This window comes from Pan paniscus, chromosome X (genome assembly GCF_029289425.2).
Source record: "Pan paniscus chromosome X, NHGRI_mPanPan1-v2.0_pri, whole genome shotgun sequence".
Classification (NCBI taxonomy): domain Eukaryota; kingdom Metazoa; phylum Chordata; class Mammalia; order Primates; family Hominidae; genus Pan; species Pan paniscus.
The window spans coordinates 20,546,018-20,571,221 of record NC_073272.2 but is presented as its reverse complement, the minus strand read 5'-3'; the positions used below and the strand labels follow the sequence as shown (position 1 = coordinate 20,571,221).

The window sequence follows — 25,204 nt, the reverse complement described above, 5'->3', positions numbered from 1 at the left end:
GCCTAGCATCAGACTTCTCATCTATAGTAGTGGGAGGTAGGAGACGGTAGAATAAAATTTACAAATTAAAGAGGGAAAAGGACTTTGAACCAAGATTTCTACAGTGGCCAAGACATTAAGTTCTCAGGGTGATAGAAAAATACTTGCAGATGTGTAAAGAGATCAACTATCACCAACAACATAAATGCTCAGGGTGAAAGACAGACATGCAAATGTGTAGTATTTAATATCACAAAAACAGCAAACATATATCAATTGCTTGTTATGTACCAGGCACAGTTTTAGGTGCTAGGAACACAGAAGTAAACAATACAAAGTCCCTGTATTCGAGGAGCCTGCATTCAGAGAAGATAGCATCCACATGCCCCACTGAGGAAAACACTCAACAAAACACTGTAACTAAATAACCATACTAACATTTAAAAGTCCCTGGCCGGGCGTGGTGGCCCACGCCTACAATCCCAGCACTTTGGGAGGCCGAGGTGGGTGGATCACCTGAGGTCGGGAGTTCGAGACCAGCCTGACCAACATGGAGAAACCCTGTTTCTACTAAAAATACAAAATTAGCCAGGTGTGGTGGCACATGCCTGTAATCCCAGCTACTTAGGAGGCTGAGGCAGGAGAATCGCTTGAACCTGGGAGGCGAAGGTTGCGGTAAGCCAAGATCATGCCATTGCACTCCAGCCTGGGCAACAAGAGTGAAACTCCGTCTCAAAAAAAAAATAAAAATAAAAAATAAAAGTCCTCAAGTCAGGGAAAGATCAAGAGGAAAGAATACAGATGTGAACAATGAATCATGAAACATATAATTATATATAAATCAATATGACAATATGAAACTTGCATTTAAGTATTAAGCAAAGATTCCAGAAGTAGAAGAGACATGCTATGAAGGAAAACCTAATAATGGTCAGGAACTAAAACTATGGTATGAGCAATAGCTAGGATTTACAGGGGAGGTGAGAGGAGAAAAATAAAATGCTCTAGAAATCTTAACTGAATGGGAGACATGGAGTGTGCAAACAGTTATCTTATTGAGAGAGAGAGAGGATCGTAGTGGAAGAATAAAGTTATAGCTATTTGAGAAATACACACATATACATTATTTACCAGAAATGTCAGAAGTGGGAAGGTAACCACTAGTGAACGGAAAAGCAGAGTTAAAAATTCCAAATAAAACAATAAAAAATAAAACTTTACCAAAACAGCAAAAAGAAAAGGAAAAGGGTGAAACAAAGTGAAATAGCAAAGTAGAAGAAAAAATTTCAAATATATCTGTTGTTATACTAAGTGTGAATGGATTAAATTCTCTCATTAAAATACCAAGATTACCAGGCTGTGTTAAAATACAAAACCCAGATATATAGTGTTCATGAGAAATATACATTAAAAAGAAGGTAAGAGAAGGTTGAATATGAGGTAGATGCAACAAAAAGAAAGCAAGAATGGAAATATTAATACCGGGCAAAGTAGAGTTTAAGATTAAAGTACTAAACAGGATCACAAAGCAACATTATGTCATAATAAAAGCCACTTTATGAAAAAAATACAACTCATGAACTTATAGTCAATAAAAGAACACATTTTTGCTTCATACATTTAACTACTAAATGCAAGAAGAAATTGTTTAAAAATACACAGTGTGTTATTCAGATTGAATTACTGCTTTAAAATAATGTCCATAAATTCTTTGGCACTCTGTTTACAAGGTGAAGCCTAATTTGCCTCCCCTTGAGTAGAAGCAAGACTTACTGACTTGCTTCTCATGAAGAGAAAAAAAAAGCAAAAGTGATGATGTACAACTTTGGAGACTAAGTCATAAAAGACACTGCAGCTTCCTGCATGCTTTCTTTCTTGGATCACTCACTTTGGGGAAAGCCAGCTGCTCTGTCACAAGAAGAATCAGGCAGCCTTGTGGAGAAGCCCATGTGGCTGTTCTGCCAACAGTCAGTGAGGAACTGAAATGCTGTGTCTACAGCCACATGAATGAACCATCTTGGAAATGGGTCCCTCAGCCCCAATCAACTTTTCAGATGACTGCAGCCCTGGCCAATAGTTTGACTGCTACCTCATGAGAGATCCTGAGCCAGAATCCATCCAGCTAAGCTTGACCCAAATTTCTGACCCACAGAAACTGTGAGATACTAAATGTTTATAGTGTTAAGTCATTAAGTATTGAGGTAATTTGTTGCACAGCAACATAATATACATATTTAGGTATATATAATAGAAAAAATATGGGAAAATTGAATATACAACCAATAAACTTGATTTAATATATGAAGAACTTTGTGTATTACAAATAAGAGAATACAGCTGACCCTTAAACAACACAGCTTTGAACTGCATGAGTCCACTTATATGTGGCTCATCTCCCTCTGCCACCCCTAGACAGCAAGACCAATCCCGCCTCTTCCTCCTCCTCAGCCTACTCAACATGAAGATAAAGACCTTGGTGATGATCCACTTCCACTTAATGAGTAGTAAATATATTTTCTCTTCTTTAATATATATATATATATTTGAGAGAGAGAGTCTTGCCCTGTCGCCTACATTGGAGTGCAGTGATGCAATCTCGGCTCACTGCAACCTCTGCCTCCCAGGCTCAAGCGATTCTCTGTAGATTATCTGTAGATTCTCAAGCGAATGCCTGCCTCAGCCTCTGTAGTAGCTGGGATTACAGGCCTGTGCCACCACGCCTGGCTAATTTTTGTATTTTTAGTAGAAATGGGGTTTCACCATGTTGGCCAGGCTGGTCTCGATCTCCTGGCCTCAAGTGATCCACCCACCTCAACCTCCCAAGGTGCTAGGATTACAGGCATGAGCTACTACACCTGGCCTAAGATTTTCTTAATAATATATATTTTTTCTCTAGCTTATAATTATATAACATACAAAATATGTGCTCATCAACTGTTTATGTTATTGCTAAGGCTTCCAGTCAACAATAAGCTATTAGTTGTTAAGTTTTGGGGGAGTCAAAATTATATGTGGATTTTCAACTGTATGGGGAATTGGTACCCCTAACCCCAGCATTGCTCAAGGCTCAACACTATAATTAATTTTTTATATGTCCACGGAACTTTTATGAGAATCAGTCTCATACTTGACTTCAAAGAACTCTTAAGAAATTCAAAATAAGAAAAATGTCACAGGATACAGTCTCATAAAAATGTGATTAGAAAAAAAGTCTAGCTCCTTGAATTAAGATTCTTGGAAATTAAAAATTATCATCTTAATAAGTATTATATCAAAGAGAAAATTAAAAGCAAAATTACAAGTGCAATAGAAGGCCTAGTTAACACTAAAATCAGAAAAGATGTGTAGCCTTAAATGCCTTCATTATTAAAGATGTTCACGAAAGATGGTATTCATCTTAGGAAATTAGAAAAAGAACAATAAAACCCATCAAATAAGGAGAAGAGCTGAAACTAAGGAAATAGAAAAGAAATAAAAAGGATAATTTGGGTTTATATAAATCCAAATTTTATTGGTTCTTTCTTTGAACCAATTTTATGATTTCCTTGAAAATCATCCATTTCCTAGCAAAACTGATTCAAAAGAAGAGGAAAACATGAACAGTGCACTGGCCCCATGTGGCTTTCTAGCAGAACTCTATTTTAATTTTCATGAGCAAATAGTTTTAATGTGACTTAAACCCATGGTGCCCAACCTTGACTGCACATTAGAATCACCTGGGTGACTGCAGTGTATAGCCCAGTTTGAGTTTGCAACCCAGGGATTCAAATTATTATAAGCAAGAGAAAAAGATGAAAATCTCTCCAACTCATTTTATGAAACCAGTATAACCTTAATTTCAAAATTTGAGGAAAGCATCCAATAGTCTAAAATTATATTTATTATGTTTGAATGGTAAACACACTTTCTATTGCGATGACAGATTTTCTTGTATTAAAACTTCTTATCTCGAATTAAACCAGAATTTGTTGTGGGTAAATTCTTTGCTACCTCTGTGATGTCTTATTTCACCTCTACTATGAGCAAAGAGTAATGAATGTTTTCAGTTAAACCTCATTTTAAGCCCCAAATAGTAATGGTCAACTAATCCATCCACCTTACGCAACACACTTGACACTCAATAAGCTTTAACCTTTTCAGAAAATCTTCAAGATTTTCTTCAAGAATCTCACATGTCTTCAAGAGATTAAGACTTCTGATAATAAAGCTCATTCAACAGAGTATGTCACTATCTCTGAAAGTGATTCTAAAAGGAGTCCTGAATGTATACTGAACTCCTTTCAGTGTTAAGCCCCTCAAGACAACCGCATCAAAAAGGGCAAGACTCATTTGGATGTGTAAGATCTGCCCTGTTGTTCCAGGATTAGTCGTATTACTTTATATAGTTTGGGTTTGAATCCACTTTAGTCCTAGAGTAATAAGGGAACTAAAAAGCACACAGGATGATGAGGAACTAGTCTACTGGGATGTGAGTGTCTAGGATATTTAGGATTCCGGCTACTGACATTTCTCCAGGTTTCCTTCAAAGAAGCAAAACCTCATGCCATAAAACATGCTTCACCCAGTGCCAGTAAACGAAACCCTCTGGCTCATTCTGCAGCTAATATGCAACAAACCATCTATGACATGGTGATTAAGTTGACAGATACAGAAAGTCCAGAGTAGCTACAACTCTGAACTGCAGTCAGATGACCTGTAGGGGGAAAAATAGCAGACCATAATTAATTAACTTAAACAGAGACAAAAACCAGATGTTTCCCACAGTCTCGCCTATTTCCTATGGAAGCATTTTACAACAGACATCTGGAAATTATCCCAGTGAATTTGGACATTTCCTGAAGGCACATCAAACAATAAGCTCTGGTCAACTCCACGTTAATTTTCTTCTTCTGCAAACCCTATTTCAGAGGTCTGTTCTGATTGTAACATACTACCTTCACCTCAAAAGGAAAATAAAATTGGCCACTGTGGCAGTGTGAAGCATTTCAGTGATAGAAAATAAAGAAACTGTTTGACTACCTTGACAGCTGGAAAATTATGGGTGTAGCGGGTGGAGGATGGTGGGGAAGAGAGAAAAAAAAGGAAAACAAGGCAGTAGGGCTTCCACTGGATAGCATCAGGATGGTACCCACAGGGTTAAGAGTTCATTAGCATCTCTCTGTTCACATGCATCTCTTTTTCAGCGATAGGAGGTCACCACTCACGGCATCAATTTAACAAACTAATTTGGTGATACTTGATCTAAAATTTCAAGCTTTCTATTCAGTGAGGGAAAAATGTCTTGTAATTTTACTGAAGCTGAGGCTCTGAAAGAAGTATTTCAAACTGGTCACTCTAATTAAGCAACAGGGCTGATTAAAATTAATCTTTTCAGAAAATAAAATCTAAAAATATGACCTAACTAATGATATGTAAATTACTTCACTTGATGATAAGATTATATTTGAAGCCATGTAAAGTTGAGATGCCCTTTTAGCAAAGGTCTGTTGTTAAGAGTATGGTACCCAGTGGGGAAGAGTCCTTTTCAAACCCAGATGCGATTCTGAGCTGAAAATGTTTCCCTTAGTATTAAGGTGCTAGCTGATACAATTTTTAAGGACAACCAAATATTAAAGAAACCAAAATCTCAAAACAATCAATGAAGAACAATAATTGCTACAAATCCCATCATTTATTGTAGGGCACCACAAAAAGTGTGTGAGAATAAAATCTTTCATGATCCTCCAAAACTTCCCTTCATGATTTAGGCACTTACTAAATTACTAAAATTCTTTGAAGAGATCGCCAGAAATGTCTTCTCTTCCAGGAAGTCTTCCATAAGGTTAGGTGCTCTGCCAATGGGTTCTTTTAGGACTCCATGCTGATCCCAATCATAACATGTCCAACCCTGAACTATCTTGTCTTTTTATCAGCCAACCTTCCCCACTAAACTGTGATGTCTTTGGGGCCAACAACTGTGTTTTAGTCATACTGTATTGCCAACCCTTAGTAGAGTGCCTCATTCATAATAGGTGTTTCATAAATATATGTTAAATCAACTTTGTATGGTCCTTTAGTGTTTATATGATACCTTGAACATTACAGGGACCAGATAAAAGTTTACTGAATGAATGCATTAGTAGACAGATTCACTTTTGCATATGGTGAGTTATAATGATAGAAGTCTTGAACCAAACCAACCACTTGGATGAAGAGTAATATGGTGAGGCCTCTCAGTGACCCTACATTAGAACAGTCTCTCAGGCTGTGCCCTTAGTTGGCTTTGGGCCAGCCCCAGCCTTAGAGCCTATTCATGCTATGCTGTATAAAAGAACTGATGAGGAAGAAAGTGTCTAGCAAACCACCAATTGAGATGAATTAAAATTTTGTCTTAATTCAAAGCCTGAGGTTTTCCTACTTACTCTTGTGAGTGATGGAGAGAATCAGTTAGTCATAGTATAACATAAACTTTGGTCACTTATAGCTCCAAAAATCTCCAACAGGATGTAGTTTGCCAAACTATTCCCCACAATTCAAGATCTATTGCTCTTAAAAACAATAATAAAATAAAAGTAAGTGAAAGCACGGCCACTAACTACTTCTAAACAAAAGATTAGGAGCCCGTGGTTACACTGATGTGACTCAATTGTAGCTTCTATCAGTGAACCAGAGTCAGGTATGACATATAATTGGGATTCAATCAGTTGTTGACAAATTGATTAGTACAAAGCATTACAGTGAGAAACAAAGACCATCACAGAAATTCTACCATTTCCCGAAGCAATCAAGTGATTGCTTAGGTCATAGTTATGCACCTCCTGTAATCTGAGCAGGCAACCTTCGTGTGTGATGCTACCAAGAGAAATCCATCACCCCCCAACCCCCTCACCACTCTCTTCCTTTGAGATGTGCTTCTTCCTTTCTTCCTTATCTATTTTTATGGCCCAGTGCTCTTCTCCTAACTAAGCTTTCTCTTTCTTCATGCTCTCTCATCCTCCTATGCCTAAGACCCAATATCCTCATTCATACTATAAGCATTGCTTAAATGGATTTTCCAGATCACTGAAGCTTATTCCTTTGAAAGCTAAAATGCCTTTAAAAATTACTTTAACCATTTTGGTTGGAAGTTTTTAAAATGTGCCATTTGCTCCCTTTACTTCTTCTTATTTTTTTCAGATGGAATCTCGCTCTGTTGCCCAGGCTGGAGTGCAGTGGCACGATCTCGGCTCACTGCAACCTCCGCCTCCCGGGTTCAAGCCATTCTTCTGCCTCAGCCTCCTGAGTAGCTGGGACTACGGGTGCGTGCAACCACGCCCAGCTAATTTTTGTATTTTTAGTAGGGACAGGGTTTCACCATATAGGCCAGGCTGCTCTTGAACTCCTGACCTCATGATCCACCTGCCTCGGCCTCCCAAAGTGCTGGGATTAGAGGCATGAGCCACGCGCCTGGTCCCTTTTACTTCTTAAGAGTATACACCTTATAACTTGAAACTCTCTTGACCTTGCAGGCTCATCAGTCTAAACATCCCCTCAGGCACTTCTGACAAGGCAAGAACTCTCTTCCCTACACTCCACAGCTCCAGATCGCTGAGTATTAGTATTTCAGTTTTTATCTCATTTTTATAGTTCTGTCTTTTAATTTTCTTTTCTTTTTTTTCTGAGACAGAGTTTTGCTCTTGTTGCCCAGGCTGCAGTGCAATGGCGCAATCTTGGCTCACTGCAACCTCTGCCTCTCGGGTTCAAGTAACTCTCCTGCCTCAGCCTCCCAGGTAGCTGGGATTACAGGCATGCACCACCATGCAAAGCTAATTTTTTTTGTATTTAGTAGAGAATGGGGTTCCACCATGTTGGTTGGGCTGGTCTCGAACTCTTGACCTCAGGTGATCCACCCGCCTCAGCCTCTCAAAGTGCTGGGATTACAGGCGTGAGCCAACATGCCGGGCCAGAATGTTTTAATTTTCATTGCTGTCATTATGTCTGACTTTTCCGTCTTCACCTACCCTCCCTAATCTGCTGTGGGGTGGATAGCCAGACAGGCAAACTCATGTGAACCTTGTGTGAGAGAAGGTTTTATTGATACTGCTTCATGGGTCTTTGAGTAAGAGGCCTAAGGCCTGTCCTGTGAGTAGGGTTCATTGGATTTGTGTCAACGATTTCAAGCGTTCAGAGACCCTTTTTACTTAATTCTGGGTTTGGGACATATGAGTGGTAAGTGAAGGTAAGTAAAGTAGGCTGAAGTTTGACATTGGGATAGGTGGGGTATCACTGTCATTTATACTTATACAGAAACACTGTTTCCAGAACAGCTTGTCTTCATGCTTTTAGGCCGCAGTACATTCATGCAAACTATCATCATTCTCCAGTTAAACTGCAGACAAAAATAAATAAGACAGAAAAGGGCAAAATCCTGACTTTGGTAAATCAGAGATCATCAGATGGCCGGGGCTTCCTCAGATATCTCTGTGTCCCAGCCTTTCATTTCCCTGCTTTTAAGTTAGGACACTCTTTTGCTATAAGCTAAGCGACCAAGCACCATCACCCCCAAGCTCTACGTGTCATTCTCCCGTCTGAGACACCATTAAGTACACTACCTTTCCAGTTTCTTTTTTTCTTTCTTCTTTTTTTTTTTTTTTTTTTTTTGAGACAGAGTTTTGCTCTTGTCCCCCAGGCTGAAGTGCAATGGTGCGATCTTGGCTTATTGCAACCTCCACCTCCCGGGTTCAAGCGATTCTCCTGCCTCGGCCTCCTGAGTAGCTGGGATTACAGGCACGCACCACCACATCTGGCTAATTTTTGTATTTTTATTAGAGACAGGGGTTTCATCATGTTGACCAGGCTGGTCTCGAACTCCTGACCTCAAGTGATCCGTCCACCTCAGCCTCCTGAAGTGCTAGGATTGCAGGCATGAGCCACTGTGCCCGGCCTTTTTCCTTTTTCTAGATAAATGAAAGTAATGTATTTATTCACTTATTATAAATTCCTTTAAAATAATAATATAGTTTCCGGGTTTTCTGCTGTACCGCTGTTGAAAATACTAATGATATTGTTGATCAGCTATTTTCCCCATTGCTTTATCATTGTTGCTATTTTCTTCTTTTTTAAAAAATAAATTTTACCATGTACATTCAAGGTATAATATATCATGATGTTACAGAATACATACATATAGTAAAAAGGTTACTATAGTGAAGCAAATTAAAGTATCCATCATGTGACATAGTTACCCAATTTTTGTTTTTTTTTTGTGGCAATAGCAGCTAAAATCTACTCATTTGGCATGAATCCCATATATGGTACAATTTTATTACCTATAGTCCTCGTGTTGTACACTAGATCTCTTTTCAGTTTCTTAAAGTGGAAACTTGCTGTCATCAATGGCTCTTCCCTCGGTTTCCCCACTTAAACCAGGCAGTTTTGAGATTCTGGTGTATGTGGTTCATTCCATGTCCAAGATGCATTTTACCTTCTTCTCACTCACGCCTGCCAGAATTCTAATCCATGGCTCTTGCACACTTCTGTTTTCCAGACATCCCTCTCACCTCTCTACCCAAATCCATCCTAAATATAATAGTGCCCTAGTCTTTCATCACTGGGCTAGCAATCTCCATTTCCTTAGCACTGTCATTGGTTAGCTCTCCAAATATATCTTGCTTGCATTTGAATGCTATATTTTCACCTTTAGTTCCTTTTATAGTACTTCTTACCACCCACCTCCTCCTGTTCAATCTTTACATTAGCACCTTCCAGTTTTATATGTTCCATATAGTTTTGCAGACAGAATTAAAGAAATATGTTAGAATTCTCTTTTCTCATCTGTCTACTCCAGAGTCCTATCCCTTATCACACTTTCATACGAAATAAAGAAATTTTCTTTTCTAAATGCCTTGGAATTTAGTGACTACGTTCCCGATTTAATTTACTCAACTATTTTCCCTTTTATATATTTCCCAAGACTCTAGATAAAGAATGACCAGGTTTGTTGTTGTTCTCCACATGCCCTGCCCCCTCCTCCTTCCTCACATTGTAATTGTCAACAATAGCCGGACCGCACTTCTGAACATTTGGTGTGGAGCTACGTCCCAAGTTAAATAAATCCCATCCCCTGTCCATCCTTCCACCTTTCCCACGGCACTCCAGTGGGGCCAGTAGAATCTCCATTTCATGGTCAATGAAGCCCCTTCCACCTTCAACTTATTCAGAAAGGCTTCTCTCCTCCATAGGCCTGGGCTTCCTCCAGAGCACAGCAGCGCTCCTGACTCCTGCAGCCCTTCTGAAGGAAAGGACCCACCCATCCCCAGGACACCCACCTCAGGCCCAGGAGCAGGGGAGGCTCTGCTTGCCCCCAGGGCTGCTCACAGAGAAACACCCCACCACCCTCCTTTCAGGCCCATGACCTCTGACTAAACTTCCCGCCCCTGCTCCTCATCTGGGTCCACGTGGTGCCCCCCACTGTTGAACACACCTGCTTTCCAGGTCCTTGCCCACCTCATCGCCAATATTCTCTTTTGATGGCTTGGGCTGCCCATGTTCTAGGCTCCACCCCAGGGCATCCCTTACCCTGGGACTGCTCCCCCTGCACTTCCCACCATCCTACCTCCTAAGGCCCTCACTGCAATCAGCCTGCTCCCTGACACAGTCGGTCAGCATTCCAGTCCTACTACCCTCCTACTTCTCCCAGTTGACTGGCCCATCCTGGCTTCTCTTCCTTCCCTACCCAGCTTAGATTCTGTGGCTGATGTCCAGAATTGCTCTTTCACCAGCCCCCTCGGCTCCCTGCCAGCAAACCTTCGCCTGGACTTCCTACACCAACCTGCTACTTGGGACACTTCCTGACACTCTCTGACAGTCACACTCTACGTCCTGGCTTGGGCCTGCTGAAGTCTCAATGGAACCTCTTCCTAGGTGCTGGCTCCACCCACTCCTGGTTTGGCCTGTCCTCTTCCCTTCCAAGCTGCTAATCTAATGCATGAAGTGAAAACCTTGTATTTCTATTATAATTTATTATTTTAAAAATGCTTTTGGATACTTATTTTATCCAGAATACAACCTCTTATGGGGTGGAAGCTCAAGATAATATTGCAGCTGAAAAAAAAATTGCAGTTCATGGAGGTTGTATGGCTCACTCAAGCTCTCACAGCCTCAAAGAGTGGAACTGATTGGTCATCAAAATGTGGCAGGCCAGGTCTCACTAACGCAGGCCTCCATAACAACTGTCTCAGTACTGACTGAGTGGTTCAGTTAAATATTAAAAGCTCAAAGAGCCAGTGCCCTATACAAAGGCTGGAATGTAACAAAAGCCCACCAAGAGTTTTGTCTAGGCCTTTCCTGTGCCTTAAAGCATGGCAAGATAACGAAGGAATTCTTAACAGGACCTATTTAGAATTAAACAAGTTTTACTGGGGGTCTGAAGAAACTCCACAGGTCTCCACAAACAAGTTTATTGGGGGTCTAAAGGAACTCCCCAAACCTCCATGATTTAGCTGGAGACAAGATAAGGGTAATCATCCCAGCACCTGGACCGATTTAGATAAAGTAAATTTACTGAGGCTCCAGAGGAAGGTCTTCAGGACTCAGACCTTAGTTATAGATTAAAAGAAGTTAATCACTTATGTCTTTAGATGAGTGCACACTTAACACGTACACATATAGCTTAGAAGGTATATAAGCTCTGGAAAACTTTCTAATTTTGCGTTGGTCTGGTGATAATTTCCAGGCCTTCTCCCTGGAGCCACTTACAGAAATAAAAACTCTCTTCCTTCCCAGTTCATCTGTATCTCGTTATTGGGCCATGAGAAATAGCAGCCCAACCCTCAGTTTGGTCCAGGAACAATAATGTTAGAGGTGTTTGAACCAGAGCATGCAGAAACCGCAATTACTTTTGCACCAACCTAATAAAACAGTTGCAGTAAAGAAGCCAGCTAAAACCCACCAAAACCGAGATGGCAACAAGAGTGACCTCTGGTCATTCTCACGGCTATACTCCTACCAGCACCATGACAGTTTACAAATGCCATGGCAACCTCAGGAAGTTACCCTATATGGTCTAAAAAGGGGAGGCATGAATAATCCACCCCTTGTTTAGCATATTATCAAGAAATAACCATAAAAATGGGCAACCAGCAGCCCTTGCGGATGCTGTCTATGGAGTAGCCATTCTTTTATTCTTTTACTTTCTTAATAAACTTGCTTTCACTTTAGTCTATGGACTCACCCTGAATTCTTTCTTGTGCGAGATCCAAGAATCCTTTCTTGGGGTCTGGATCGGGACCCCTTTCTGGTAACAATAATAATCAGAATATATTTTCTTTCCACCCATCTGAGATACCTATGCTATGCCCAATTATTTGACATGCTAGTTGTGGGGATCACAGGGGTAGATGAACAATAAATGCATTAATCAAAAAGAGACATTCAGAAGACCAGTGTAAAGGGGTAACCACTGTGAAGGCAGGGATCTCAAGATCAGTTTTCCATATGCAGTCAGCCATCCCTGAAGCAAACATTCAGGCTGTAACTCTTGGCCCAGAGACAGAAAAAAATCCAATCAAAGAGATGCAGAGAAAATCCATGCTGGCCAAGCAGTTTTGTGCCCTCTGTGCTGGCTCTCACAGGCCAAATGCAATAAATGAAGAGGAGGCACAGCATTGGAAGAACAACTGAGCCCATGGATGGCGAATCAGGGGAGAAAAGAGAGCATGCTGGAACTTATTCCTTATCATAAGCAACTCCACTCATGCATAATTAGTGTGCACTGGAAGAGAAGACTGGTATGTGACATGCTCATCCCTGAACAAAATTAAAATAAAACAGACTGCATCCCTCCCCATCCTGTACCATCTAGACATTTATGATGCGATAAAGACAATAAATACAATCCGGTACAAACCCTAATGGATACATAGACAACAATAATGTAGAATGAAGACCCAAAGTACAATTTTTTAAAAATTTATGAGATGTGTGTTAAAAAAAAAAAAAGATATGGCTCTACAAATCTTTGAGCCTCCTGGTTAAAAACAGTAACATTATATCTGTATTTGTACATATCTCTAGTAAAACTAATACTGTTATCTGCCCTAAGACTGCCCTCCCCCAAGAAAAATGCTAATATTTAGCAAAATCATCATTTACCTTGTAGAAGATCAAAAAAAGATCATCCAGTTTCCCATGTAAATCACCTGCAGTGCAAATGAAAAATCAGTATTCAGTAGAGAACGAGATGCAATGCCCATTTTTAAAAGTGAAATACTGCTGATCCACTCCAAGTGTTCTCAGAACATTGGGTTATCCTATGACGATGTTAATTTGACAGGCAATTTGTCTCCACAGCACTCTTCTCTTCCTCTCCTATAGTGGGGACAGCATCTAGTGCTTCAATTACCTTTTCAGTCCAGTCATTTGCACAGGGCTTTGATCACTCTGGGCCAAGCACTGTGCTAAGGGTTTTACATGAATTATCTAGTTCAGTCCTTACAATCACTCTATGAGATGGGTTTTATCTTCATCATTCTCATCTTACAAATGAGGCTCACAGTAGTTAAGTAAGTTATGCAAAGATACCCAGCCATCAAGTATCAGAGCAAGAATTCAAACCCAACTTTAACTCACTTCAAAACTCAAGCTTGGCTGGGCGTGATGGCTCACACCTGTTACCCCAGCACTTTGGGAGGCCAAGGCAGATGGATCATTTGGGCCTAGGAGTTCAAGACCAGCCTGGTCAACATGGCGAAACCCCGTCTCTACTAAAAATACAAAAATTGGCTGTGCATGGTGGCACACGCCTGTAATCCCAGCTACTTGTGGGGGCTGAAGCATAAGAATCACTTGAACCCGGGAGGTGGAGGTTGCAGTGAGCTGAGATTGCACCACTGCACTCCAGCCTGGGCGACAGAGCAAGACTCCATCTCAAAAAAAAAAAAAAAAAAAAAAATTGCCAGGTTTGGTGGTGCGCACCTGTGATCCTAGCTACTCAGGAGGCTGACTGAGGTGGGAAGATTGCTTGACCCTGGGAAGTCGAGGCTGCAGTGAGCTGTGATCATGCCACCACACTCCAGCCTGGGTGACAAAGTGAGACCCTGTCTCAAAAATAAAACGAAAAACAAAAAACCCCTCAGGCTCTTAGCGATTATTCTGTACACCCACACTGTAATCCCTAGGAGAGCAGCAACAGTATCTATTGTAGTCAGCATTGAATCCCCAAGTGCCTACCATAGGACCCAGTGGATAAGAGGCACTCAATAAATACATTTCTTGGCTAAGTATATAGCTTTTTAAAGCCGTGTTTTTAATATACTCCAGTAGCAGTATCTGAAATTTAAACTTTGTGAGTAGGTAGTTGACATTCTTTGATGAGACATAGAAAAAAAATGAAAGCCAACTAGGGGAGATCATGAGTATCTGAAGCCATTAATTAAAAAATAAGGCCAGGCACGGTGGCTCATGCCTGTAATCTCAGCACTTTGGGAGGCCGAGGCAGGTGGATCACTTGAGGCCAGGAGTTCAAGGCCAGCCTGGCCAACATGGTAAGACACTGTCTCTACTAAAAATACAAAAATTAGCCAGGTGTGGTGGCGTGCACCTGTAATCCCAGCTACTCAGGAGGCTGAGGCAGGAGAATCGCTGGAGCCCCGGGAGGCAGAGGTTGCAGTGAGCTGAGATCACTCCACTGCACTCCAGCCTGGGCGAGAGAGCGAGACTCTGTCTCAAAAAATAGCAATAATAATGAGTGACTATGTGAATATCCAAAAGCCCTATTTGGATAACTATTTCTAGGTAAAATATCTTTCATAAGTTCTGCTCATAAATTTTTATTCTTTGTATCCAACTTAATTACTATAGAATTTAATTTACAAATACTTTTCCCTCAGTTTGCTTAAAATCCCACAACCAAGATTAACCAAATATATGCAATAGAAGACTCCAAATATACTGGAAATAATAAAATAGAAATTCTATATCACCAGCACTTATTTATAAAATACTACTATAATATTATTAGCATATTAGTATCATTGTGTGCTTAAATCTCATTGCTTTCATATGGTCTCACTCTAAATCTAAGGACATAAAGATGGGAGGACTCTTTACTTAGTTTAATATTTTTAACTTCTAGTTGGACAGCAAAAGAAAAACTCGTACCATGGGAAGAAGGACAGAAAGATATTTCCACTGCCAACAAAAACATGAGTGCAGAATTGGTTAACATTTATAATATAACTGTAGACTAAAAATCCTCTTATATTTCATGCATGCTGAAAACTACGGGGCATATTTAGATGTACATGTAAAAAAATGCATCTCACAATTAAAATAATAGCAAATTTTCATCACAATCTCTCCCCCTTTCCTAACACCGTCTTAAACGGAAGATGGTTTTGAAGTTATGGCCCCAGTTTTAAATTTTATTATAAATAATCATGAAATTTTTGAAGTTCAATGAGCTGTTAAAAATAGAAAATAATAATATTCCCATGTTAAGAAAACCCACTGGCCTTGTCTTTTCCCCCTACCAATGGTGCTATGTGAAAAAGTCTAGAAATAAGTGCCAGGATGTGGAAATCTTTAACCAATGGAGATGTCCAGTTAAGTCATGCCCTAATCTTTGTCTCATGATGGAAAATGAACCACCAGGTACATAATGTGAGTCAGGATGGCAGATGTGGGGCTGCCTCTAACCTGGGATACAGAAGACCTGATTTTAATTCTGATCCTGCCACTTTTCTCTCTGAGCTTCAATTTCACCCATAAGAGCAAGGAATAGACTAGAGAACCCTTCAGTTCTCACACTGTGGGATTCTAGGACTGCCCTGCCCTGTAATTAACGTGTGTGTCTTCTTCCAGATCCTTTTAGCAAGGATGAGTCTGTAGTGGCTCCCAGTGAAACACAGGGGAGCGGATCCCATTCTCAGTTTGGGCTATTCTATATATCCTAAGAGCACACCTAGCCCTGGCCTCACAGGCTTCACAGGGTGGCATGGCTTTCTGAGCCTCATGACCCGAAGTCTCTATTTTCCATGAAAAGGCCAGGTGAGGCCTTGAATAAAAGACCCCCACTGCTGAGATGAATCATCTGCTAGTCAGAGACCTGATGCCTGAGGAGGCTGGAAATGAACCATTAGAGACTCTTCAAAAACCTGAGTCAGGGCATGTCATGAGGTAGGCACTGCTACATCAAGTCCCTGCCACCACTATCAGACACTAGAAATGCAAATAGTTTAATTAGATTGTCAAATTCACTTCTACCTGCCAGAATAAGAGAAATGCAGGCTAAAAACTGATTTGGAAAATAACAATCACTGTTTTGTAACCTAAAGGCTTAATTAGAAGTTAAGGGAATTGCTGTTCCTTCCACGCACCCCACTCTCAAACGGTTGCAAGCATGCTGAGCACCAACTGTGAGGAATTTCAATGTGTACTGTTTCTTGAAGCAATATCCTGCCAGGCTGGCCTATATGATAGCAAAATCTCAAATCTTGTTATTTAAAAGAACAAGAAACAGATTTCTGGGACAGTCCCACTCTTCTAAAAGCTGCACAGACCAGTTGGAAAAATCTAAAACAGCAGCCAAGGGCAGAGAAGAATTTAATCTTCACCCCGCCACGGGCTTTTCTCTTCCCAGCATAAGTGGCATGCAGAGGCCCACCTAGAAAAAGCACCGTGGAACAAAGATAATGAGAGCTAGACGGAGGGCAAAGAATGCTTATTCCACCCATGGGTGGTTTTTCCATATTAAAATGCTGTCTGCCTTTATAAAAAGCTATGAGCTCTTTAATTTCTCACATAATTAATTCCTGCCAGCTGGTATGCAAAACAAAGACAAGATGGGGAACAGTATTATCATGATAGATAATTCTATATTAACATTTTTCCCTTAACACAGTCCAATTTACACAGTTTTCAAGTTAGGCAAACGATGTAGGACCAAGAGGCTCCTAAATATTAATTTGACAACTCTGCTCTGAAACTTACCACAGATTGTTACCTCTTTGGAGGGAGAAGTTTGTATGTGAGTGAAATTCGGCATTTGCTTCAGGACTTTCTTGGTTTCAAACAGCACCTCTAAGACATAATGGGCATGAAGTATCTGTGAGGGGAAAGCAGAGGAAATAGATGTAATGAACAAGGAAGAAAGACATGACTGTATAGAAAACTGTAAAGGTGGAGCATGCACGCACGTTTCAGGTCGCTGTATTTCAGGATAACCTTTCAATTATTCTGAAATAGATCATTCTAGCCCGGTGTCTGGCATATAATAAGCCCTCAGTCGACGTGTGTAACTGAGAAAATGAATCATCATCCCAGGTCCTTAGAGCCCAAGAGAAGTGAAGGGAGGCACACCCTTGCCCTAGGGAAACGTGCAGACAAAAAGCCAATTGTAATAATAAAAGAGAAAAAGAAAAAGGAGAGGGAGAATGAAAAAAAATTATAAATACATACTCCAAAATATAATACAGCAGAGATGTGACTACCACACAAATTTAACATATTTTAATAGGTCAAAACTATTTAGACCTATTGCCATATTGGACCTATGCTGTCCAATATGGCAGCCACTAGCCACATGGAGCTACTGAGCATGTGAAATGGAGCTAATCTGAATTGAAATGTGCTGTAAGTGAAAAATTCACACTGGATTTTCAAGCTCTTTCCTTTTTTGTGGTGGGGAAGAGATAGGGTCTCACTATGTTGCCCAGGCTGGTCTCGAACTCCTGGTCTCAAATGATCCTCCTGCCTCAGCCTCCCAAAGTGTTGGGATTATAGGTGTGAGACACCACCCCCAGCCACATGTAATCTATTGATTCCCAACACTGGCTTCAGTGTTACCTTAGCTTATCATTGTAGTTTTTCTGGTCCATTGGTAGTACTTATCAGAGTAACTGTTGTCTAAAGGGGAAGTTTTCTTTTTTATAAAAGCTAAATTAACAAATATTCACTGAGAATATATTGCAACAACAGAAAATTATTATGAAAATAATTTCTCTGGGTCTTTGGATTGACTAAAATCATTTTGGTCATACTAGTCCTTGCCTATAAGGCTATCTTTCCATAGCATTAGAATTATATTTACAACTGCAATATTAAATGCTCAAGATGATTAACTCAGATGGCAGTTTCTCCATTTATAAATATATTCAGGTTAAATAACCACTTGAATAAAATGGTCACATTCTTTTAAGTTGGAGGAAAATACTACCTTTAAAGAATATTTCTTTTTAAAAAAGTAGTTTTAGGGCCGGGCACAGTGGCTCACACCTGTAATCCTAGCACTTTGGAAGGCCGAGGCGGGCAGATCACTTGAGGTCAGAAGTTCGAGACCAGCCTGGCTAACATGGTGAAACCCCATCTCTATTAAAAATACAAAAATTAGCCAGGCATGGTGGGGCGCGCCTGTAGTCCCAGCTACTCAGGAGGCTGAGGCAGGAGAATCACTTGAACCCGGGAGGCGGAGGTTGCAGTGAGCCAAGATTGCGCCATTGCACTCCAGCCCGGGCAACAGAGCGAGACTCTATCTCAAAAAAAAAAGTAGTATTAAAATGGAGAAACATGTCATTTTTTTAGTTGAAATAAAACTTTAAATAGTAGAAATGGGTAAAATAAGGAAAAGTCATTTTCCATCTCCCCTAGATCTTATTCCCCTAATCCCTACCCCTAGAAACAGCCACTGTTAAAAGTATCGTATCTTTCCCAGAAATATTCTATGTGTTTGCAAGCATACAAAAATCAATATAACCACAGATGAATATGAAAATGCATGTATAAACATATAATCCCTTAAATACAATGTGCTATATCCATACAAAGTAACATTACTCAGCTAAAAATAGGAAGTAAGTACTGATCCATGCTACCACGGATGGACTCTGGAAACATGCCAAGCAACAGACGCCAGGCACAAAAGGCCACATATATTGCACGATTCCACTTACAGGAAGTGTTCATATTAGACAAATCCATAGAGAAAGAAGGTAAATTAGTACTGCCAGGGGCTGGGGGAGGGAGCAAATGGGAGTGACTGCTAACGGGTAAAGGGTTTTGTTTGGGGGTGATGAAAATGTTCTGGAATTACATAGTGGTGATGGTTGCACAACATTTTTAATATACTAAAAACTGTTGAACCATACACTCTTTTTTTGGGGGGTGGGGGGGATGGAGTCTCACTCTGTCGCCGAGGCTGGAGTACAGTGGCACGATCTCGGCTCACTGTAACCTCTGCCTCCTGGGTTCAAGTGATTATTGTGTCTCAGCCTCCCGAGTAGCGGGGACTACAGGCACATGCCACCATGCCCAGCTGATTTTTGTATTTTTAGTAGAGACGGGGTTTCACCATGTTGACCAGGCTGGTCTTGAACGCCTGACCTCAAGTGATTTGCCTGCCTCGGCCTCCCAAAGTGCTGGGATTACAGGCGTGAGCCACTGCACCCGGCCTCATACACTTTAAAATGATTTAAATGATCACTTTTATATTAGATGAATTTTTTCTCAATTAAAAAAATCAAAATATACATGATCCTTTTTTTTTTACTCTGTACACTGTGTTGAACATTTTATTCTTCCCTTAATAACAGTCTTTTCATTTTTATAAAGTCAGAATTATCAATCTTCTCTATTATGGCTCCTTGGATTGATTTATCTCCTTGAACTTATATTAAGCATATTTATTTTAAACTCAGAGTCTGATAATGCCACTAACCAAATACCCTACAGGTCTGTTTCCATTGTTTGTTGTTTGCCTCAGTTTTCTTCATGTGTCTTATAACCTCCTGTGCTTGGTTATATTTGTATTGAGTTCTGGAAATTGCATATGAAAAACTGAGGCCAGGTGCAGTGGTTCATGCCTATAATCCCAGCACTTTGGGAAGCCGAGGTGGGAGGATCACTTGAGGCCAGGAGTTCGAGACCGGCCTGGGCAACACAGTGAAAACTTGTCTCTACCAAAAGCTAATAAAAAATTAACTGGGCATGATGGCATGTGCCTACAGTCCCAGCTACTTGAGAGGCTGAGGGGGGAGGATTGCTTGAGCCCAGGAGGTCAAGGCTTCAGTGAGCTATGATAGTGCCACCACACTCCAGCATGGGTGACAGAGTGTGACCCTGCCTTTAAAAAAGAAAGGAAGAAAGAAAAACTGAACAAACAATCTCAGGCCTATTGTCTTCCAGAGAAGACTTAAATTTGCTGTTGGCAGGTGGTTAGGAGCATTAGCTATCTAAGATGATCTCAGTTCAATCTCAGGAATTACATGATTCATTCCAAGCTGTTCTTTGATCATTGAAAAGCCAGTCTTCCAGTTCACTCTTACTCCTAGGTATGCCCTTTAGGGTCCTAACCTGAGAATGAGGGTACTGGGGTGATGTCAGAGAAAACGGTGATGTAGGCAACTCTAAGGTCCCATTCCGCCACAAAAACATTGACAAATCAAGCAAAAACAAACAAACAAACAAACCCTGTCAGAATCAACTTTGTCAGAACTCTGGAAAATACTCAAAGTTTATAACAACCAAACAGTGAATCAAGAAAAAGGAAACTGAACAATGGTTCAGCACAAGCGGGAAGTAACGACTAAGATTTGTAAATGGCCCAAGGAGTTGAAGGAGTGCTCCAACACAGAGCCAATCTGCAAATATTTGTTGTTGGTTTTTTTCCCTTGCTTTTTTTTTTTTTTTTAGTCGCTCCTGGTGTTCAAGGAAATCTCTGTCAAAACACTAACTTAACACAAGCTAAAGGAACAGAGATTTCAGAGACCACACACAACTAGACCTAATAGATATCTACTAAACACTCTCCCCAACAAAAGCAGACTATACATTGTTCTCAAGGACACATGGAACATTCTCCAGGATAGACCAGATGTTAGGCCACAGAATAAACCTCATCAAATTTAAAAAGACTGAAATCATGCAAAGTATCTTCTTTGACCACAATGGAATGAAACTAGACATCAATAACAAAAGCAAAACTAGAAAATTCATAAATATGTAGAAATTACACAACATACTCTTAAAAAACCAATGGGTAATAAAAAGATCACAAAGGAAATTAGAAAATACTTTGAGAAGAATAAAAATGAAAACACAACATATCAAAACTTATGGGATACAGCAAAAGCAGTGTTCAGAGAGAAATTTGTAGCTGTAAATGCACACATTAAAAAAGAAGGATCTCAAATCAATAAACTAACTTAATATTTTGACAAAGAAAATACGAATTAGAGTGGAGATAAATGAAATAAACAATAGAAAAACAATAGAGAGAATCAACAAAACCAAAAGTTGGTTCTTTGAAAAGATCAACAAAATTAACAAACCTTTAAGCAAGACTGACCAAGAAAAAAAGAGAAAATGAAAATAACTAAAATCAGAAACTAAAGTGGGGACATTACCATCAACCTTAAAGAAATAAAAAAGGGTTATGAGAGAATACTATGAACAATTGTACACCAACAAATTAGATAACTTAGATGAGATGAACAAATTCTTAGAAACTCACAAATTACCAAAACAGACTCAAGAAGAAATAAAAAATCTGAACAGATCTAGAACAAGAGATTGGATCAGTCATCAAAAACCTCCTAACAAAGAAAAGTCCAAGGCCAAATGGCTTCAATGGTGAACTCTACTAAACATTTAAATTAGAATTAACACAATCCTTCTTAAACTCTTCCAAAAAACAGAATAAAAGGAAGCAATTCCTAACTCACTCTATGAGATCAGTATTACCCTGATACCAAAGCCAGGCAAAGACACTACAAGAAAAGAAAATTACAGACCAATATCCCTTATGAAATAGATGCAAAAATTCTCAACATGATACCAGCAAACCAAATACAACAGCATTTTAAAGGGATTATATACCATGGCCAAGAGGGATTTATCCCAGAAATACAAAGTTGGTTCAACATAAGAAAATTATTCAATATATCACACCACATTAATAGAACGAAGGGTAAAAAACGCACAATCATCTCAACTGATGTAAAAAAAAAAAAAAAGCATTTGACAAAATCCGACAACTTTTCCTGATAAAACCACTCAGAAAACTAAGAATTGAAGGAAATTTCCTCAACATGATAAAAGACTTTTATGAAAAACCTACAACTAACATTAAACTCAGTAGTGAAAGATTGAAAGCTTTCCCCCTACGATGAGGAACAAGATAAACATGCCTACTTTCACACTGCTATTTAATATTGTGGTGGAAGTTCTAGCCAGAGCAATTGAGCAAGAAAAAGAAACAAAGGGCACCCAAATCAGAAAGAAGGAAATAAAACTATATTCACAGATACCATGATCTGGTATATAGAATATTCAAAAGAATACACTACACACACACACATACACACACACACACACACACACAAACTACTAGAGCTAACAAGTATATTCATCAAAGCTGCAGAGTATAAGATCAACACACAAGTAATGAGCAATCAAAAAAGGAATTAAGAAAACAATTCCTTTTATAATATCAACCAAAAGAATAAATTGTTTAAGAATAAATTTAACCAAGGTGATGAAAGACTTGTCCACTAAAAGCTACAAAACATTGCTGAAAGAAATTAAAGACATAAATAAATGGAAAGACACCATGGGTTGAAAGACTTATATTGTGAGGATGGCAATTATTACCCAAAGTGATATAGCAATTCAATGCAATCCCTATCAAAATCCCAATAGGCTTTTTTGCAGAAATGGAAAATTTGATCTTCAAATTCATTGCAAGGGACCCCAAATAGCCAAAACAATAATGAAGAACAACTTCAACACTGCAAAAGAACAAAGTTGAAGGACTCACACTTCCCTATTTCAAAACTTACTACAAAGCTACAGCAATCAAGACCGTGTGGTACTGGCACAGACACACAGACCAATAGAATAGAACTGAGAGTCCAATAACAAACCCAGATATCTATGGCCTATAGATTTTTGTTTGTTTGTTTTTTTGAGATGGAGTCTCGCTTTCTCGCCCAGGTTAGGGTGCAGTGGCACGATCTCGGCTCACTGCAACCTCCACCTTTCGGGTTCAAGCAATTCTTCAGCCTCAGCCACCTGAGTAGCTGGGATTACAGGCATGAGCCACCATGCCTGGCTAATTTTTGTATTTTTAGTAGAGACAGGGTTTCATCATGTTGGCCAGGCTACTCTTGAACTCCTGACCTCAGGTCAGGAGGCACCCGCCTCGGCCTCCCAAAATGTTGGGATTACAAGCATGAGCCACTGTGCCTGGCCTGGCCTATTGATTTTTGACAAGGGTGCAAAGACCACTCAATGGGGAAAGAACAGTCTCTTCAACAGATGGTGCTGGGACAACTGCATATCCATATGCAAAAAATTAATTTTGACTTCATACCATATATAGAAACTAACTCAAAATCATTCACAGACATAAGTGTAAAGGCTAAAACTATAAAACTCTTAGAAGAAAACACAAAGGCAAGTCTTCATGACCTTAGATTTGACAATGGATTCTTAGATATGACACCAAAAGCACAAGCAACCAAGAAAAAACATGGATAAACTGGACTTTATCAAAATGTAATGCTTTTATGCATCAAAGTACATTATCAAGAAAATGAAAAAACAACCTACAGAACGGGAGAAAATATTTGCAAATCATATATCTGATACGGAATTTATATCCAGAAAGAACTCTTATAACTCAATAATTAAAAGCCTGATTTTAAGTGGGCAAAGAATCTGCACAGATTTCTGCAAAGAAGGTACACAAATGGCCAATAAATACATAAAAAGATGTTCAACATCATTAGTCATTAGGGAAATGCAAAACAAAACCACAATGAAATGCCACGTCACACACACTAGGATGGCTATAATAAAAATAAAAATAAAAACAAAATAACAAGTGTTGGCAAAAACATGAAGAAATTGGAACCTACATGGGAAGATACATTGCTGGTAGAAATGCAAAATGGTGCCACTACTGTGGGAAGCAGTTTAGTAATTACTGGAAAATTTAAATATAGAGTTACCACATGATCCAGCATAGAGCTACCATATGACCCAGTGAAATATTCTTAAGTATAAGCCCAAGAGAACTGAGAACACATGTTTATACGAAAATCTGTGAATGAATATTCATAGCAGCACTATTCATAATAGCCAAAAGGTGGAAATGATCCGAATGTCCATTCACTGATAGCACTGGAATATTATCAGCCATAAAAAGAAATCAAGTAATGATATATGATATGACATGAACGAACCTTTAAAACACTAAGTGAAAGAAGCCAAACACAAAAGGCCATATATTTGATGATTTCATTTATATGAAATATCTAGAATAGGCAAATCCATAGAGACAGAAAATAGAACAGTGGTTGCCACGGGTGGGGAGGAGGCAATGATAATAGGAATGGCCTTTCTATTGGGAGTGATGAAAATGTTCTGGAATGAGATATTGGTGATGGTTGCACAATCCTGTGAATGCGTGAAAAAATCACTGAGTCGTACACTGTAAAATGGTGAATTTTATGGTATGTGAATGATATCTCAGAAAATGGCAAATGAAATGCTGTTAGCCTACAGAGAGGAGCTTGCTGTGCACCTGAGGAGACTTCTATTAAATGAGTAACAGAGGGTAGCTCTCACTTAATGTGAACTGTTTTCTAAAGAAATGCATTTCTGCGGTGGTATGTTCATCCATTCTTTCAACAGTTATTGGGCATCTGTTATGTACAAGAATCAAGGCAGCATCTGCTTCCACTTACCTGTTGTTCCTTAAAGGCCTCAAGAAGTAAATCAATATCCGTACAAGTGAGAGGAAATTGTAGCCGAGGACCATTATAGGAGTCTGGGACATCTATCGAGTCCACATAATCCCATCTATCCCTCATGTCCTGTTCGCTTTCAAGAGATTGATTTCTTAATTCTGGAAAAGGAAGGACAGAACGGGGGGGTGGGGGTGGGGGTGGGAATCAACATTTCAATACTTAAATTTAATAAATATCTTCTTGAATACCTAGCCCATGTAAGGCACTGTGCTAAATGTTCTGCATATCAACACAGCCCACATATAAACACGAGGAATGACGGACCCTGAGACCAGAACATTCACATGGGTCACCACCATCCCTTCCTGGGCAGATGTTTTACCACAGCAGTGGGTCCATGGCTAGTGGGAAGGGGAGGGAGAAGCACAGGGAAAACTAGCCAATCAAGGTATTTGGATGATCGAAGCTCTAGCTCTAAGTTTTTTGCCCACTCTTACATCTCAGACTTTTACAAATAGGGC

The 25,204-nt window shown here is 39.7% G+C and overlaps 1 protein-coding gene across 7 annotated transcripts in view; it reads right to left on the bottom strand.

Moving 5' to 3' along the window:
* PPEF1 (protein phosphatase with EF-hand domain 1) overlaps positions 1–25,204 on the bottom strand; it is a 153,575-nt gene that overhangs the window by 54,197 nt on the left and 74,174 nt on the right. For all 7 annotated transcript variants that reach the window (XM_055106115.2, XM_055106112.2, XM_055106111.2 and 4 more), the window contains 3 exons: positions 24,681–24,841; positions 16,927–17,041; positions 13,090–13,136 (listed from right to left, as the gene is read on the bottom strand). In XM_055106115.2, coding sequence (XP_054962090.1) covers positions 13,090–13,136; positions 16,927–17,041; positions 24,681–24,841 — 323 coding nt within the window. The remainder of the gene's footprint in view (positions 1–13,089; positions 13,137–16,926; positions 17,042–24,680; positions 24,842–25,204) is intronic.